The sequence below is a fragment of the Nerophis lumbriciformis genome, linkage group LG07 (genome assembly GCF_033978685.3).
Source record: "Nerophis lumbriciformis linkage group LG07, RoL_Nlum_v2.1, whole genome shotgun sequence".
NCBI lineage: Eukaryota > Metazoa > Chordata > Actinopteri > Syngnathiformes > Syngnathidae > Nerophis > Nerophis lumbriciformis.
In genome coordinates this window covers 14,132,426-14,152,500 of record NC_084554.2, presented here as the reverse complement: position 1 = coordinate 14,152,500, position 20,075 = coordinate 14,132,426, and the positions used below count along the sequence as shown (strand labels likewise).

Genomic DNA, 20,075 nt, shown 5'->3' with positions numbered 1-20,075 from the left:
TAATATTATTTAGCTCATTCACGTAAGAGACTAGACGTATAAGATTTCATGGGATTTAGCGATTAGGAGTGACAGATTGTTTGGTAAACGTATAGCATGTTCTATATGTTATAGTTATTTGAATGACTCTTACCATAATATGTTACGTTAACATACCAGGCACCTTCTCAGTTGGTTATTTATGCCTCATATAACATACACTTATTCAGCCTGTTGTTCACTATTCTTTATTTATTTTAAATTGCCTTTCAAATATCTATTCTTGGTGTTGGGTTTAATCAAATAAATTTCCCCCCAAAAATGCGACTTATACTCCAGTGCGACTTATATATGTTTTTTTCCTTCTTTATTGTGCATTTTCGGCCGGTGCGACTTATACTCCGGAGCGACTTATACTCCGGAGCGACTTATACTCCGAAATATACGGTATGTGAAAGTTAGACTTTTACTTTGTTTACTTCCGTGAGGATCTCCTTAAAGTTTTGTAATCAATCAGAAATATCAATCAGCTAAAATGTGCCAAACATAGATAAGCGTGGAGAGTGTTTTGCATTTTTCCCATCATGCTTTATAATGATGTAAATGGGTGTAATTTAGAATTTTTTATGGTGTCTGCTGACATTTTTTGTTGGTTGGATTTTTAAAAAATTTTTTGCACCATGACTTGGGAAGGTTGTTTACATTGGGCCATATAAATAAACACTGCACATTGAATGGATAAAGAAGGTAATTGACTAGGAAAATTCATGTTGACAAAATTGTAGCAACCAAAGTGTTCGACTTTTTAAATGAATGCAATCCTTCTGCAGGCAAGATTCTTTATTAAACTCATGATGTCTAGCGGGCCAATTTGAAGACGTCGTCGGGCGGGCCGTAGTTTGGACACCCCTGGTTTAGAGAATATTTTTGCACAGTTGATAATTTTTTCTCTCCAGACCCACTCAGGTGATGTTCCTTTAGAGCTCCACTGCAATGCTCAGTCCCAGAGAGACAAGTCCATGTCCACCGTGCAGCTGGTAAGGCTTCTCAACGCGTACATTTGACCACCTTTAGCGTCAGTCACAAACATTTTCGGATGTCTAGAAGTAGCTCATTGCCACTGGTATCGAACATTTTTTTTTCATTCACCTGATGTCACAAAAGAAACAGAAGGTATTGTTTTTGTGTATTCCTGCAAATACGAGACTAAATCAATACTGCTGCTCTCGTCTTATGTAAGAAATGGCATGCGAGGGAGTAAAGAACATGTAGGATGCTGAAGAATGAGAAGTGTTGCAACCAGCGGATTCAGTCTCGACCAGTTTGCTCTCCAACCCACAACAATCCATTTCAAGTCAAATGATGGTGAATAAACCACTCAGAAGGCATTTATTTTTCTTCAATATATTACCGATTGATGTGAAACATATACAGAAGAACCTCAACTTACGAGATAAATTTGTTCTATGACCGAACTCGTAACTCATCAAAATTGTAATGGTGCTCGGCCACCTCAAAACAGCACAATTAGCGGTATAGCTCGGTTGGTAGAGTGGCCGTACCAGCAACTTGAGGGTTCCAGGTTTGATCCCCGCTTCCGCCATCCTAGTCACTGCCGTTGTGTCCTTGGGCAAGACACTTTACCCACCTGCTCCCAGTGCCACCCACACTGGTTTAAATGTAATTTAGATATTGGGTTTCACTATGTAAAGCGCTTTGAGTCACTAGAGAAAAAGCGCTATATAAATATAATTCACTTCACTTCACAATTTTAACATGTAACATACCTTTTTTAAAAATAACAAACATTTAAATAAGAAGTATTGTATGAAAAACAATACCATAGAATGTATTACTAACAGCAGTTGTATGAAGTAATGTAATAATAATGTACATTTACCTTGAAAAGTGGACTGCAGTATCTCCTTTAAGCTGCTTCTCCATGAAAAACTCTCAGCAGCTTCTTCATATTTTTATGGATACATGTCTGCCGTTTTGATATAATTTTAACGTCCTTGGCTGGCGATGGACTCATTCTGCTATTCTCTTACGTGAATGAGCTAAATCATGGGTGTCAAACTCTAGCCCGCGGGCCAAATATACACCCCCGCCCCCCCAACCCCGCCCGCCTCAACCGACGCACGGAGGGGGGGGGGGTTGGTGGTAGCGGGGGTGTATATTGCAGTCCGAAAGAGTTAGAGCTGCATTGGATTCTGGGTATTTGTTTTGTTGTGTTTATGTTGTGTTACAGTGCGGATGTTCTCCCGAAATGTGTTTGTCATTCTTGTTTGGTGTGGATTGCCAGTGTGGCGTATATTTCTAACAGTGTTAAAGTTATTTATACGGGCACCGCCAGTGTAACCTGTATCGCTGTTGGTCAAGTATGCCTTGCATTCACGTGTGTGTGCGTGCTGAAGTCGCACATATTTTGTGATCGGGCCGCCACTTTGTTGGAATGGATGAAAAGCAGATGTGACGACAGCTCGTGAGGACGATAAACGCAGTGCCTTTTAAAGCACGCCCCAAAACCGTGGTCCGGGTGGACTATGAGGTATAATGACTGATGAACAACTTCGTTCGATAATGAAGGTTGCCTCAGCTCAAAGCCTGAGCCCTGACATTAATGAACTAGCATCCAAGAGAAGATGTCAGGCATCTGGCTTGGTCACATCAGATTAGATCAGTGTGTTGCAAACTGAGCAGTTTAAAGTCCTGAATGGTTGGTTTATTCATTGTTATTTTATTTTCAAATTTATTAGCCTGTGGAAAAAGTTAATGTTGATATTTACCTCAGAAAAATATCAACATTCAAAAACTGAAATTTAAGTAAGATTAAATATCTCAAATAAGGGTGATATTCGCTTATTTTCTGTTTGATAAGATAATTCTTCTCACTAAGCAGATTTTATGTTAGAGTGTTTTACTTGTTTTCAGGGTTTTGGTCCTAAATGATCCCAGTAAGATATTACCGCTTGTTGCTGAGATTTTATGACCTATATTGAGTAAAACATGCTTGAAACTAGAATATCAACTGTTGCAAAGCTGTGTCATAAACACTCACAAGTACAAAACTGCTTTTTTAAAGTAATAATTTCTTACTTCAAGCATGAAAAAAAAATCATGTCGAGCGCATATCATTATGTCAAGATAATGGCACTAGCATTTACTTCATTTAAGAATATTTTTCAACATATTGAGCAAAAGAGTCTCTTTTTTTTCAACCAAGAAAAGTGCACTTGTTATTAGTGAGAATATACTTATTTTAAGGTATTTTTGGGTTCATTGAGGTTAGCTAATTTTACTTGTTTTGGAAAATCTTGACAAGCCCAATTTTCTAGTTCTATTGCCAGATAATTTTGCTTAGTTCAAATAAAATACCCCTAATTTTTGTATTTTTTTTTCTTGTTTTTGAACACTGACTTTTTGCAGTGTGTTTATTGATTATACCAGTGGTTCTTAACCTTGTTGGAGGTACCGAACCACACCAGTTTCAAATGCGCGTTCACCGAACCCTTCTTTAGTGAAAAATATTATTATATACTGTATATATTTTTTTAATTCAAGACAAAGTTATATGTTTTTTTTTACTGGTGCACAAAATGAACCGTGCATGAACATCACCTTGTTCCAAGAACAAAACCAACATGAACTCACAACAAATTACTGTCAGGTTCAAACACCGAACTATCTATTACACAAGACAAGAAGAAGGAATCAAGACAGAGTTGAATTTTACTCATGAGGAGAGACGTATTGGGCTGCACTCTCAGTTACAGTTTCACCCTACGCTCTGAGGTACAGTCCCACGTGCTCCTCTATTTATTCGGGAGGTCCCTAGTTAACATCACTGAGACTGCTTCTGAAGGGAGGGGGAATGCAAGCAGTCCCAGTCATACTTGCCAACCCTCCCGGATTTTCCGGGAGACTCCCGAAATTCAGCGCCTCTCCCGAAAACCTCCCGGGACAAATTTTCTCTGGAAAATCTCCCGAAATTCAGGCGGAGCTGGAGGGTGCGTGGCCTCCAGCTGCGGACCTGAGTGACGTGTCGACAGCCTGTTTTCACGTCCGCTTTCCCACAATATAAACAGCGTGCCTGCCCAATCACATTATAACTGTAGAATGATCGAGGGCGAGTTCTTGGTTTCTTATGTGGGTTTATTGTTAGGCAGTTTCATTAACGTCCTCCCAGCGCGACAACAACACACAACAGCAGTCACGTTTTCGTCTACCGTAAAGCAATTCGTCTGCCGTAAACAGCAATGTTGTGACACTCTTAAACAGGACAATACTGCCATCTACTGTACATGCATATGTGACAATAACATCTACGGCTTTTAGAGAGTGCAGTGCACAACTGCGCACACAACAAGGAGAAGAAGCAGAATGCATCATCAGAGAGGGTGTTCAGCATGGTTAGAAAAATAGTGACAGCGATTAGACAAGGATGGACAATTCAACCCTTAACTCAACAATGAGTAGATGAGTGTTATGTGTGTGTATATGTGTAAATAAATGAACATTGAAATTTAAGTATTTCTCTTATTTATATATATATATATATAATAAAATAAATATATATATATATATATATATATGAAATACGTGACTTTCAGTGAATTCTAGCTATATATATATACTCCTCCCCTCTTAAAAACGCCCCCAACCACGCCCCCGCCCCACCCCCGACCACACCCCCCCCCCACCTCCCGAAATTGGAGGTCTCAAGGTTGGCAAGGACGGCCCCAGTAGACACAACACGTGATTATTCAGATTGGAAATGTGCTGACACTTGTGATTTCACCCTATCTCTGTTTCTTCTGCGTTGAGGTACTCGATGTCCGTCCTTGGCTGTCAGCAGGCATGGTCTGGAAACAAACTGCTGACACGAGACAAATCGCAAAGCAAGATTACAAGTTGTGCCTTTGCACAGATAGAAAAGTAAATAAATAAATGGGTTATACTTGTATAGCGCTTTTCTATCCTCAAGGTACTCAAAGCGCTTTGACAGTATTTCCACATTCACCCATTCACACACACATTCACACACTGATGGCGGGAGCTGCCATGCAAGGCGCTAACCAGCAGCCATCAGGAGCAAGGGGTGAAGTGTCTTGCCCAAGGACACAACGGACGTGACTAGGATGGTAGAAGGTGGGGGTTGAACCCCAGTAACCAGCAACTCTCCGATTGCTGGCACAGCCACTCTACCAACTTCGCCACGCCGTGTACAACTTCAGCACAATTGATAACAACTATAGCAATGGCCTTTAAGCATAAGAGTTGTGTGATAACTTGAGTTTTTATTTACACGATGAGTCGGGCGTGTCTTGACCTTCGTCGAACCCCTGAGACCGACTCACCGAACCCCTAGGGTTCGATCGAACCCAGGTTTAAGAACCACTGGATTATACTGTGTGGACATTAGCTATGACCGACTGGTGTTTCACACCTGTTTCCAGCAGGGACCAGTAGATGGCCTGGACTGTGCAGAAGTATCTCCCGAGCACGCAAACACACGGGAGTCTTCACGGCAGAGTAAGATCCACACATAAATGCAATATGGCGCCCTTCTTTATGATAGCTGATGTTCTTTTTGGGGTTCTTTCAGGACCAGGCATTCCTCTGCTCGCCATCATGGTGATTGTGGGCGACAGCCTTCATAATTTTGCCGACGGGCTGGTCATCGGCGCCGCCTTCTCCTCGTCGCCCGAGACCGGCATGGCGACGACCGTGGCCATCCTGTGCCACGAGGTCCCACACGAGATGGGTGAGAGGTCTTTGACGCGTTTTTCTTTCCCAGCACTTTGGCTTTATTGACGTGATCTCGCCTGCGAAGGAGACTTTGCGGTGCTGCTGAGTTCTGGACTGCCCGTAAAGACGGCGGCGCTCATGAACTTGGTCAGCGCCCTGACCGCCTTCATGGGCCTCTACATCGGGCTCTTTGTTTCCGGCCAGATGGAGGTGCAGCAGTGGATCTTCGCCGTCACCGCTGGCATTTTCCTCTACGTGTCGCTGGTGGAAATGGTGAGTATTTTTACACAAAACACGACAAGTTACACAAGTCATAGTTTTCATTAGAGATGTCCGATAATATCGGGCTGCCGATATTATCGGCCGATAAATGCTTTAAAATGTGATATCGGAAATTATCAGTATCGGTTTCAAAAAGTAATATGTATGACTTTTTAAACGCAGTTGTGTACACGGACGTAGGGAGAAGTACAGAGCGCCAATAAACCTTAAAGGCACTGCCTTTGCGTGCCGGCCCAATCACATAATATCTATTCACACACAAGTGAATGCAAAGCATACTTGGTCAACAGCCATACAGGTCACACTGAGGGTGGCCGTATAAACAATTTTAACACTGTTACAAATACAGGTAAAAGCCAGTAAATTAGAATATTTTGAAAAACTTGATTTATTTCAGTAATTGCATTCAAAAGGTGTAACTTGTACATTATATTTATTCATTGCACACAGACTGATGCATTCAAATGTTTATTTCATTTAATTTTGATGATTTGAAGTGGCAACAAATGAAAATCCAAAATTCCGTGTGTCACAAAATTAGAATATTACTTAAGGCTAATACAAAAAAGGGATTTTTAGAAATGTTGGCCAACTGAAAAGTATGAAAATGAAAAATATGAGCATGTACAATACTCAATTGGAGCTCCTTTTGCCTCAATTACTGCGTTAATGCGGCGTGGCATGGAGTCGATGAGTTTCTGGCACTGCTCAGGTGTTATGAGAGCCCAGGTTGCTCTGATAGTGGCCTTCAACTCTTCTGCGTTTTTGGGTCTGGCATTCTGCATCTTCCTTTTCACAATACCCCACAGATTTTCTATGGGGCTAAGGTCAGGGGAGTTGGCGGGCCAATTTAGAACAGAAATACCATGGTCCGTAAACCAGGCACGGGTAGATTTTGCGCTGTGTGCAGGCGCCAAGTCCTGTCGGAACTTGAAATCTCCATCTCCATAGAGCAGGTCAGCAGCAGGAAGCATGAAGTGCTCTAAAACTTGCTGGTAGACGGCTGCGTTGACCCTGGATCTCAGGAAACAGAGTGGACCGACACCAGCAGATGACATGGCACCCCAAACCATCACTGATGGTGGAAACTTTACACTAGACTTCAGGCAACGTGGATCCTGTGCCTCTCCTGTCTTCCTCCAGACTCTGGGACCTCGATTTCCAAAGGAAATGCAAAATTTGCTTTCGTCAGAAAACATGACTTTGGACCACTCAGCAGCAGTCCAGCTATTTTTTTCCTTAGCCCAGGTGAGACGCTTTTTGCGCTGTTTCTTGGTCAACAGTGGCTTGACAAGAGGTATTCGGCAGTTGAAACCCATGTCTTTCAAGCGTCTCTTGGTGGTGGATCTTGAAGCACTGACTCCAGCAGCTGTCCACTCCTTCTGAATCTCCCCCACATTTTTGAATGGGTTTTTTTTCACAATCTTGACCAGGGCGCGGTGATCCCTATCGCTTGTACACTTTTTCTGACCACAGTTTTTCCTTCCCTTTGCCTCTCCATTAATGTGTTTGGACACAGAGCTCTGAGAACAGCCAGCCTCTTCAGCAATAACCTTTTGTGTCTTTCCCTCCTTGTGCAATGTGTCGATGGTTGCCTTTTGGACAGCTGTCAAATCTGAAGTCTTCCCCATGTTTGTGTAGGCTTCAGAACTGGACTGAGAGACCATTTAAAGCCCTTTGCAGGTGTTTTGAGTTAATCAGCTGATTAGTTTGTGGCACCAGGTGTCTTCAAAATTTAACCCTTACACAATATTCTAATTTTGTGACACACGGAATTTTGGATTTTCATTTGTTGCCACTTCAAATCATCAAAATTAAATGAAATAAACATTTGAATGCATCAGTCTGTGTGCAATGAATAAATATAATGTACAAGTTACACCTTTTGAATGCAATTACTGAAATAAATCAAGTTTTTCAAAATATTCTAATTTACTGGCTTTTACCTGTATGTGCCACACTGTGAACTGTGGAAAGGATGCAGATATGATTAAGAGTTCTTTCTTTTTACATAGCCATGTTCAGAGAAGCTAGTATTACTCCTCTGTGTATTCTACCAGTTTCTTTAGACAGGGTCGGGGGTGGAGGGGTTTTCTTTGTGTGAAATGAGTTGCCTTTTCCGTTGGAATGCCAGAACAACTTAGGAAGCCGGTATGAATGTATTGGTCTAGGTGGTTCTCCTGAAACTTTCAGTAAAACTTGATAATATTCCAAAACTGTCTTGATGGTCCTTCTTACTCAGCATATATGTCATCTAAAGAACTTGGGATTGACCAGTAACTTAGATTCCCTTGAAGGAAGAACTGGTCCGACGCAACAGAACCCATACCAAACAAGAATGACAAACACATTTCTGGAGAACATCCGCACCGTAACACAACATAAACACAACAGAACAAATACCCAGAACCCCTTGCAGCACTAACTCTTCCGGGACGCTACAATATACACCCCAACCTCAACCCCGCCCACCTGAACCTCCTCATGCTCTCTCAGGGAGAGCTTGTCCCAAATTCCAAGCTGCTGTTTTGAGGCATGTTAAAAAAAATAATGCACTTTGTGACTTCAATAATAAATATGGCAGTGCCATGTTGGCATTTTTTTCCATAACTTGAGTTGATTTATTTTGGAAAACCTTGTTACATTGTTTAATGCATCCAGCGGGGCATCACAACAAAATTAGGCATAAAATGTGTTAATTCCACGACTGTATATATCGGTATCGGTTGATATCGGAATCGGTAATTAAGAGTTGGACAGTATCGGAATATCGGTTATTGGCAAAAATGCCATTATCGGGCATCTCTAGTTTTCACACGTCTGACGTTTTGTCGGATTCTTTTTTTTGCCACTCCGCATATTATCTTATCAGGATTTTGCAGGCTTATTTTTTGTGATTGTTGAGGCCTTTTTTCAGAGAGTTGCTGCAAAAGTTTGCATAATTTGTGGCGTTCCTTTTCCAATAACGCTGAATCAACTTGTGATTTTTAGGATTTTTTTCATTACTTTTCCAGCCCTCGTTGTAACATTGACCTCAAAAAGTAGAAAAACAAATACTGTATTGATGTTTTACTCATTTTATACCACACATTAGGGTTGTACGGTATATAATAGACTAGAATAGAAAGTACTTTATTGATCCCTGGGGGAAATTCAGCACCACAGTTCGCTCACAATAGACAATAAACATTAAGGTATTTTTACATGTGAATAATATAAATACATTCTATTATACAGCATTATTCAGCATTATTATTATTATTATTATTATTATTCAGCACATTAAGATCATTTCTGAACTGCTGAGAGCGATCCATAGCGCTAAATGTTGTTGGTAAATGAGAGACGATGAGAGATTATCATCACACTTCAACATCTCTAACATGTAAACGCTGCCTCTTTGCTCGGTCTGCATTGCTAATGAAATTATGCTCTTAATTGTCCTACTCTGGATAAATACAGGTTAAATGAATATATCTATAAATGTAAACTAGGAAGTAAATGTTTATATACTCCATTACCCAAAAGGCTTAGTGCTGTAGGAACAGGAAGTAGGTCAGAGCTTCGTGGAAATATGACAGTTGTGTGTACATTTGAGGTTAGCAAACCAATTTGACATTACTATGGGAATTTGTGAGTTATTATAATTAGGAGTGTAAAATATCAGTAATTAATTACAGTCATATTTGATGCGTTATGTTTTCTAATTGCGTTAATCAATTTTTTAAATCTCTAACATAATTGTTTCTGTACACCTGTAATTTAGAAGTTGTCTCGCCATCGGCACAACAATAGTGTGGCTTGTTAGGAAAAGCTTGATCAAAAAAGAAACCAATGGAAGGTATAAAAATTCATTTGTTTATTATTAACTGTCCGGAATGAACTTAGGTTGTCTTTAAGTTGAAGGGAAATAGTAATTGTGGCCAAAATAACTCATCAAATTAAGCTTATGAAGCAGTAAATTTGACGATGCGGACACAGTTGTTACTGGATACTTTCTAATACGCTTCTGCCATGGAGACTTAGACTTAAACTTACCATAGTTTTCGGACTATAAGTCGCTCCGGAGTATAAGTCGCACCGGCCGAAAATGCATAATAAAGAAGGAAAAAAACATATATAAGTCGCTCTGTAGTATAAGTCACATTTTTTGTAACCTATAGCCAGCCATGTTTATTTTTGGTAAATGACATGACTAAAATAAAAATAAAAATACATCCATTAATTACACATCATAATTAATGAATCACTCATTTTTAAAGACATTATTATTGTCAACATTTAAAGTTGTTTTCCTTTTTACAATAGTTATTAGTTTTCTTCATTACTTGGTTGTGTTTTTAATATTGGGCCCTGTCCAATAAAAACCAAGATGCACTATTATGATGGAATACAAAATTTATAATTAAGAAGTAAAGTGTGATTGATTAATTGATTGATCGATTACCCAGCAGGCACAAGACATTAAAACAACATTGAGAACTTGTTGAATTAGACCATGACGTTGAGCAACTCAAACCTAATTTTGAAACAACATGCTTTTTGATGACGTTTAATCAATATTGGGTTCTGACATTGATTTGACCATTGAATTTTTGGTATGTTTTCAACCAATATTCTACAACACATATACAATGTTGAAACAACATGCTTTTTGATGCCGTTTATTCAATGTCAAGTTGTGACGTTGATTTGACCATTGAATTTTGGCCGTTTTCCAACCAATATTATACAACACAAATACAATGTTGAAACAACATTCTTTTTGACGATGTTTAATCAACGTTGGGTTCTGACGTTGATTTAACCTTTGAAAATTGGTCATTTCCCAACCAATATTCTACAACACAAATACAACGTTGAAACAACATTCTTTTTGACGACATTTATTCAATGTCAAGTTGTGACGTTGAGTTGACCATTGAATTTTGGTCGTTTTCCAACCAATATTCTACAACTCAAATACAACTTTGGACTAGCATACTTGATGATAACGTTTAATCAGTGTTGGGTTTCGATATTGATTTGACCATTGAATTTTTGGTAATTTTCCGACCAATATTCTACAACACAAATACAACGTTTGAAGCAACATGCTTTTTGATTATGTTTGTTCAATGTCAGGTTCTGACATTAAATTGACCATTGAATTTTGGTCATTTCCCAACCAATATTCTACAACACAAATACAACGTTGAAACAACATGCTTTTTGACGACATTTATTCAATGCCAAGTTGTGACATTGACTTGACCATTGAATTTTGGCCGTTTTCCAACCAATATTCTACAACACAAATACAACGTTGAAACAACATGCTTTTTGACGATGTTTAATCAATGTTGGGTTCTGACGTTGATTTGACCATTGAATTTTTGGTAATTTTCCAACCAATATTCTACAACACAAATACAATGTTAAAAAAAACATGCTTTTTGATGACGTTTATTCAATGTCAAGTTGTGACGTTGACTTGACCATTGAATTTTGGTCGTTTTCCAACCAATATTCTACAACACAAATACAACGATGAAACAACATGCTTTTTGATGACGTTTAATCAATGTTGGGTTCTGACGTTGATTTGACCATTGAATTTTGGTCATTTCCCAACCAATGTTCTACAACACAAATACAATATTGAAACAACATGCTTTTTGACGACATTTATTCAATGCCAAGTTGTGACGTTGATTTGACCATTAAATTTTGGTCGTTTTCCAACCAATATTTTACAACACAAAACAACGTTGAACTAACATATTTGTTGACGACGTTTAATCAATGTTGGGTTTTGACATTAATTTGACCATTGAATTTTTGGTTATTTTCCAACGAATATTCTACAACACAAATACAACGTTGAAACAACATGTTTTTTGACGACATTTATTCAATGTCAAGTTGTGACGTTCAGTTGACTATTGAATTTTGGTCGTTTTCCAACCAATATTCTACAACTCAAATACAATTTTGGACGAACATACTTGATGATGACATTTAATCAGTGTTGGGTTTCGACATTTATTTGACCATTGAATTTTTGGTAATTTTCCAACCAATATTTTACAATACAAAACAACGTTGAACTAACATATTTGTTGACGACGTTTAATCAATGTTGGGTTTTGACATTCATTTGACCATTGAATTTTTGGTCATTTTCCAACCAATATTCTACAACACCAATACAACGTTGAAACAACATACTTGTTGATGACATTTAATCAATGTTGGGTTCTGACGTTGATTTGACCATTGAATTTTTGGTAATTTTCCAACCAATATTCTACAACACAAATACAATGTTTAAAAAAAAACTTGCTTTTTGATGACGTTTATTCAATGTCAGGTGGTGACGTTGATTTGACCATTGAAATTTGGTCATTTCCCAACCAATATTCTACAACACAAATACAACGTTGAAACAACATGCTTTTTAACGACGTTTAATCAATGTTGGGTTCTGACGTTGATTTGACCATTGCATTTTTGGTAATTTCCCCACCAATATCCTACAACACAAATATAATATTGAAACAACATGCTTTTTGATGACGTTTATTCAATGTCAAATTGTGACGTTGATTTGACCATTGAATTTTGGTCATTTTCCGACCGATATTCTACAACACAAATACAACGTTGAAACAACATGCTTTTTAACGACGTTTAATCAATGTTGGGTTTTGTCGTTGATTTGACCATTGAATTTTTGGTAATTTCTCAACCAATATTATATAACACAAATACAACGTTGAAACAACATGCTTTTTGATGACGTTTATTCAGTGTCAGGTTGTGACGTTGATTTGACCATTGAATTTTGGTCGTTTTCCAACCAATATTCTACAACACAAATACAACGTTAAAACAACATACTTGTTGATGACGTTTAATCAATGTTGGGTTCTGACGTTGATTTGACCATTGATTTTTTTTTGGTAATTTTCCAACCAATATTCTACAACACAAATACAATGTTAAAAAAAAACATGCTTTTTGATGACGTTTATTCAATGTCAGGTTGTGACATTCATTTGACCTTTGAAATGTGGTCATTTCCCAACCAATATTCTACAACACAAACACAACGTTGAAACACCATGCTTTTTGATGACGTTTATTCAATGTCAAGTTGTGACGTTGATTTGACCATTGAATTTTGGTCATTTTCCGACCAATATTCTACAACACAAATACGACGTTTAAACAACATGCTCTTTGACGACGTTTAATCAATGTTGGGTTTTGACGTTGATTTGACCATTGAATTTTTGGTAATTTCTCAACCAATATTCTACAACACAAATACAACGTTGAAACAACATGCTTTTTGATGACGTTTAATCAATGTTGGGTTCTGACGTTGATTTGAACATTGATTTTTTGGTAATTTTCCAACCAGTACTCTACAACACAAATACAATGTTAAAAAAAAAAAGCTTTTTGATGACGTTTATTCAATGTCAAATTGTGACGTTGATTTGACCATTGAATTTTTGGTAATTTTCCAACCAATATTATATAACACAAATACAACGTTGAAACAACATGCTTTTTGATGACAATTGTTCAATGTCAAGTTGTGACGTTGATTTGACCATTGAATTTTTGGTAATTTTCCAACCAATATTATATAACACAAATACAACGTTGAAACAACATGCTTTTTGATGACAATTGTTCAATGTCAAGTTGTGACGTTGATTTGACCATTGAATTTTGGTCGTTTTCCAACCAATATTCTACAACACAAATACAATTTTGAAACAAAATGCTTTTTGATGACGGTTAATCAATTTTGGGTTCTGACGATGATTTGAACATTGAATTCTTGGTAATTTTCCAACCAATATTCTACAACACCAATACAATGTTGAAACAACATGCTTTTTGATGACATTTATTCAATGCCAAGTTGTGACATTGACTTGACCATTGAATTTTGGCCGTTTTCCAACCAATATTCTACAACACAAATACAACGTTGAAACAACATGCTTTTTGACGATGTTTAATCAATGTTGGGTTCTGACGTTGATTTGACCATTGAATTTTTGGTATTTTTCCAACCAATATTCTACAACACAAATACAATGTTAAAAAAAACATGCTTTTTGATGACGTTTATTCAATGTCAAGTTGTGACGTTGACTTGACCATTGAATTTTGGTCGTTTTCCAACCAATATTCTACAACACAAATACAACGATGAAACAACATGCTTTTTGATGACGTTTAATCAATGTTGGGTTCTGACGTTGATTTGACCATTGAATTTTGGTCATTTCCCAACCAATGTTCTACAACACAAATACAATATTGAAACAACATGCTTTTTGACGACATTTATTCAATGCCAAGTTGTGACGTTGATTTGACCATTAAATTTTGGTCGTTTTCCAACCAATATTTTACAACACAAAACAACGTTGAACTAACATATTTGTTGACGACGTTTAATCAATGTTGGGTTTTGACGTTGATTTGACCATTGAATTTTTGGTTATTTTCCAACCAATATTCTACAACACAAATACAACGTTGAAACAACATGTTTTTTGACGACATTTATTCAATGTCAAGTTGTGACGTTGAGTTGACTATTGAATTTTGGTCGTTTTCCAACCAATATTCTACAACTCAAATACAATTTTGGACGAACATACTTGATGATGACATTTAATCAGTGTTGGGTTTCGACATTTATTTGACCATTGAATTTTTGGTAATTTTCCAACCAATAATTTACAATACAAAACAACGTTGAACTAACATATTTGTTGACGACGTTTAATCAATGTTGGGTTTTGACATTCATTTGACCATTGAATTTTTGGTCATTTTCCAACCAATATTCTACAACACCAATACAACGTTGAAACAACATACTTGTTGATGACATTTAATCAATGTTGGGTTCTGACGTTGATTTGACCATTGAATTTTTGGTAATTTTCCAACCAATATTCTACAACACAAATACAATGTTTAAAAAAAAACTTGCTTTTTGATGACGTTTATTCAATGTCAGGTGGTGACGTTGATTTGACCATTGAAATTTGGTCATTTCCCAACCAATATTCTACAACACAAATACAACGTTGAAACAACATGCTTTTTAACGACGTTTAATCAATGTTGGGTTCTGACGTTGATTTGACCATTGCATTTTTGGTAATTTCCCCACCAATATCCTACAACACAAATATAATATTGAAACAACATGCTTTTTGATGACGTTTATTCAATGTCAAATTGTGACGTTGATTTGACCATTGAATTTTGGTCATTTTCCGACCGATATTCTACAACACAAATACAACGTTGAAACAACATGCTTTTTAACGACGTTTAATCAATGTTGGGTTTTGTCGTTGATTTGACCATTGAATTTTTGGTAATTTCTCAACCAATATTATATAACACAAATACAACGTTGAAACAACATGCTTTTTGATGACGTTTATTCAGTGTCAGGTTGTGACGTTGATTTGACCATTGAATTTTGGTCGTTTTCCAACCAATATTTTACAACACAAATACAACGTTAAAACAACATACTTGTTGATGACGTTTAATCAATGTTGGGTTCTGACGTTGATTTGACCATTGATTTTTTTTGTGGTAATTTTCCAACCAATATTCTACAACACAAATACAATGTTAAAAAAAAACATGCTTTTTGATGACGTTTATTCAATGTCAGGTTGTGACATTCATTTGACCTTTGAAATGTGGTCATTTCCCAACCAATATTCTACAACACAAACACAACGTTGAAACACCATGCTTTTTGATGACGTTTATTCAATGTCAAGTTGTGACGTTGATTTGACCATTGAATTTTGGTCATTTTCCGACCAATATTCTACAACACAAATACGACGTTGAAACAACATGCTCTTTGACGACGTTTAATCAATGTTGGGTTTTGACGTTGATTTGACCATTGAATTTTTGGTAATTTCTCAACCAATATTCTACAACACAAATACAACGTTGAAACAACATGCTTTTTGATGACGTTTAATCAATGTTGGGTTCTGACGTTGATTTGAACATTGATTTTTTGGTAATTTTCCAACCAGTACTCTACAACACAAATACAATGTTAAAAAAAAAAAGCTTTTTGATGACGTTTATTCAATGTCAAATTGTGACGTTGATTTGACCATTGAATTTTTGGTAATTTTCCAACCAATATTATATAACACAAATACAACGTTGAAACAACATGCTTTTTGATGACAATTGTTCAATGTCAAGTTGTGACGTTGATTTGACCATTGAATTTTGGTCGTTTTCCAACCAATATTCTACAACACAAATACAATTTTGAAACAAAATGCTTTTTGATGACGGTTAATCAATTTTGGGTTCTGACGATGATTTGAACATTGAATTCTTGGTAATTTTCCAACCAATATTCTACAACACAAATACAATGTTGAAACAACATACTTGTTGATGACGTTTAATCAATGTTGGGTTTTGACGTTGATTTGACCATTGAATTTTTGGTAATTTCTCAACCAATTTTACGTACCACAAATACAACGTTGAAACAACATGCTTTTTGACGACATTTATTCAATGTCAAATTGTGACATTGACTTGACCATTGAATTTTGGCCGTTTTCCAACCAATATTCTACAACACAAATACAATGTTAAAAAAAAAAAGCTTTTTGATGACGTTTATTCAATGTCAAATTGTGACGTTGATTTGACCATTGAATTTTTGGTAATTTTCCAACCAATATTATATAACACAAATACAACGTTGAAACAACATGCTTTTTGATGACAATTGTTCAATGTCAAGTTGTGACGTTGATTTGACCATTGAATTTTTGGTAATTTTCCAACCAATATTATATAACACAAATACAACGTTGAAACAACATGCTTTTTGATGACAATTGTTCAATGTCAAGTTGTGACGTTGATTTGACCATTGAATTTTGGTCGTTTTCCAACCAATATTCTACAACACAAATACAATTTTGAAACAAAATGCTTTTTGATGACGGTTAATCAATTTTGGGTTCTGACGATGATTTGAACATTGAATTCTTGGTAATTTTCCAACCAATATTCTACAACACAAATACAATGTTGAAACAACATACTTGTTGATGACGTTTAATCAATGTTGGGTTTTGACGTTGATTTGACCATTGAATTTTTGGTAATTTCTCAACCAATTTTATGTACCACAAATACAACGTTGAAACAACATGCTTTTTGACGACATTTATTCAATGTCAAATTGTGACATTGACTTGACCATTGAATTTTGGCCGTTTTCCAACCAATATTCTACAACACAAATACAACGTTGAAACAACATGCTTTTTGATGACGTTTAATCAATGTTGGGTTCTGACGTTGATTTGACTATTGATTTTTTGGTCATTTTCCAACCAATATTCTACAACACAAATACAATGTTAAAAAAAAAAAGCTTTTTGATGACGTTTATTCAATGTCAGGTTGTGACGTTGATTTGACCATTGAAATTTGGTAATTTCCCAACCAATATTCTACAACACAAATACAAAGTTGAAACAACATGCTTTTTGATGACGTTTATTCAATGTCAAGTTGTGACGTTGATTTGACCATTGAATTTTGGTCATTTTCCGACTAATATTCTACAACACAAATACAACGTTAAAACAACATACTTGTTGACGACGTTTAATCAATGTTGGGTTTTGACGTTGATTTGACCGTTGATTTTTTGGTAATTTTCCAACCAATATTCTACAACACAAATACAACGTCGAAACAACATGCTTTTTGACGATATTTAATCAATGTTGGGTTCTGACGTTGATTTGACCATTGAATTTTTGGTAATTTTCCAACCAATATTCTACAACACAAATACAATGCTAAAAAAAACATGCTTTTTGATGACGTTTATTCAATGTCAAGTTGTGACGTTGATTTGACCATTGCATTTTTGGTAATTTTCCAACCAATATTCTACAACACAAATACAATGTTAAAAAAAAACATGCTTTTTGATGACATTTATTCAATGTCAAGTTGTGACGTTGATTTGACCATTGAATTTTGGTCGTTTTCCAACCAATATTCTACAACACAAATACAACATTGAAACAACATGCTTTTTGACGACGTTTAATCAATATTGGGTTCTGACATTGATTTGACCATTGAATTTTTGGTAAGTTTTCAACCAATATTCTACAACAAAAATACAACGTTGAAACAACATACTTTTTGATGACGTTTATTCAATGTCAAGTTGTGACGTTGATTTGACCATTGAATTTTGGTCGTTTTCCAACCAATATTCTACAACACAAATACAACGTTGTAACAACATGCTTTTTGACGACGTTTAATCAATGTTGGGTTCTGACGGTGATTCGACTATTGAAATTTGGTCATTTCCCAACCAATATTATACAATACAAATACAACGTTGAAACAACATGTTTTTTGATGGTGCTTTGACCATTGAATTTTGGTCATTTCCCAACCAATATTATACAATACAAATACAACGTTGAAACAACATGTTTTTTGATGGTGCTTTGACCATTGAATTTTGGTCATTTTCCAACCAACAACATGGATTCAATGTTAAAAACATCAACTATTTTGCTACGTTGTTTTAAAGTCAGTTTTAAAGGACATGCATGTATAATCAACGTTGTATCAATGTCTTGTGCCTGCTGGGTAGTTGATGATTAGTGAGTGCTTGGGATCGTCTAAAAAAAAAAAAAAAAAAAGTTTAGAAGTGATTTCAAGTGTGAGTAAAAAGTGTAAAAAAAACGGAAAATCTTTCTGTCTTTCCTCAGCTTCCTCAAATGAGTCGAGTGAGCAGTAGCCGTCCTCGCCTGCTCTTCCTGCTGCAGAACGTCGGCCTGTTGTCGGGTTGGTCGTGTCTTCTGCTGCTGGCGCTCTTTGAACATCAGCTCACCTTTCAAGATGGCTGACATTGACGCACCTTGTTTAATGTGCGACGTATTGATTCTTTACGTCGTGTCGGTCGCTTTATACAACAATCGAGCTAGAACAATCATTCCGCCTTAACGCCATACTCCAAGGTGTCCATAATTAGGGCTGAGGCATTTATTCATACAAATGTACTTTTATCAATGAAAGAAAGAATCATTTAGCGGCGCCATCGTAACAAACTAACCTGTTCTTTCCGCGGTTCGTTCTCCGTATGACCACAACATGGGGCCAAATAAAGTTGTGACTGCCAGCACTTTCAGAAACACTACGTGATTCATGAACAACAAAGAAGTCAAGGATTATTTTGATCAACATTTCTTAATTGTGATTGACTAATCTAATGAAAGGGACGAATAAAACTGAAAAATGTTGGTTTTTGTTTTGGTCTCCTCCTCGCTTATTGACCTTCCTGAGTCTCGCTCGTACAATAGCAGGAAGTCCCTCGTCTTTTGTTTTATTTTTGCTCTTCTGCACTGAGGAAATCCCTTTTTTTTTCTGTGTGCGTGGTTCCCGTTCTCCGAACCGTGTTTTGGCACACGCACGTCGTTTCAAGGCAAAGCTGCCAGGTGGAGGAAGGAAGAGTTTTTTTTAACTCTCACTTGTTCACGAGGTCAAATGATGGGAAAGCAGAAAGTCAAAACAGGAAATTCAAGAGTTTTCATCTTTGAAAGCATTCGAGAGAGAGAAAAAAGTGAAATGAAGTGAATTATATTTACATAGCGCTTTTTCTCTAGTGAAACCCAATATCTAAGTTACATTTAAACCAGTGTGGGTGGCACTGGGTAAAGTGTCTTGCCCAAGGACACAACGGCAGTGACTAGGATGGCGGAAGCGGGGATCGAACCTGGAACCCTCAAGTTGCTGGCACGGTCGCTCTACCAACCAAGCTACACCACCCTTCCAAAAAAAGCATTGTTATTGGATATCATGTCTGCTCTCTGCTAAAACAAACTGCTGTTGAAATTGCAGCTGCATTTAAAACCACAAGGGGGCCACAACGAGTCACAAATGTCTATAGATTATTTTCTCTCTCACTTTGGCCAAATCGCCCTAAACAT

At 36.9% G+C, this 20,075-nt stretch overlaps 1 protein-coding gene across 3 annotated transcripts in view; it reads left to right on the top strand.

The window, feature by feature from the left end:
* LOC133609268 (zinc transporter ZIP12-like) overlaps window positions 1–19,362 on the top strand; it is a 37,369-nt gene extending 18,007 nt beyond the window's left edge. For 2 of the 3 annotated variants that reach the window (XM_061964778.2, XM_061964776.1), the window contains exons 9-13: window positions 936–1,016; window positions 5,439–5,514; window positions 5,588–5,746; window positions 5,816–6,003; window positions 18,858–19,362. In XM_061964778.2, coding sequence (XP_061820762.1) covers window positions 936–1,016; window positions 5,439–5,514; window positions 5,588–5,746; window positions 5,816–6,003; window positions 18,858–18,995 — 642 coding nt within the window. In that variant the 3' untranslated portion in view covers window positions 18,996–19,362. The remainder of the gene's footprint in view (window positions 1–935; window positions 1,017–5,438; window positions 5,515–5,587; window positions 5,747–5,815; window positions 6,004–18,857) is intronic. The other variant, XM_072913419.1, reaches the window with a different exon arrangement.
* Window positions 19,363–20,075: the final 713 nt, after the last annotated feature.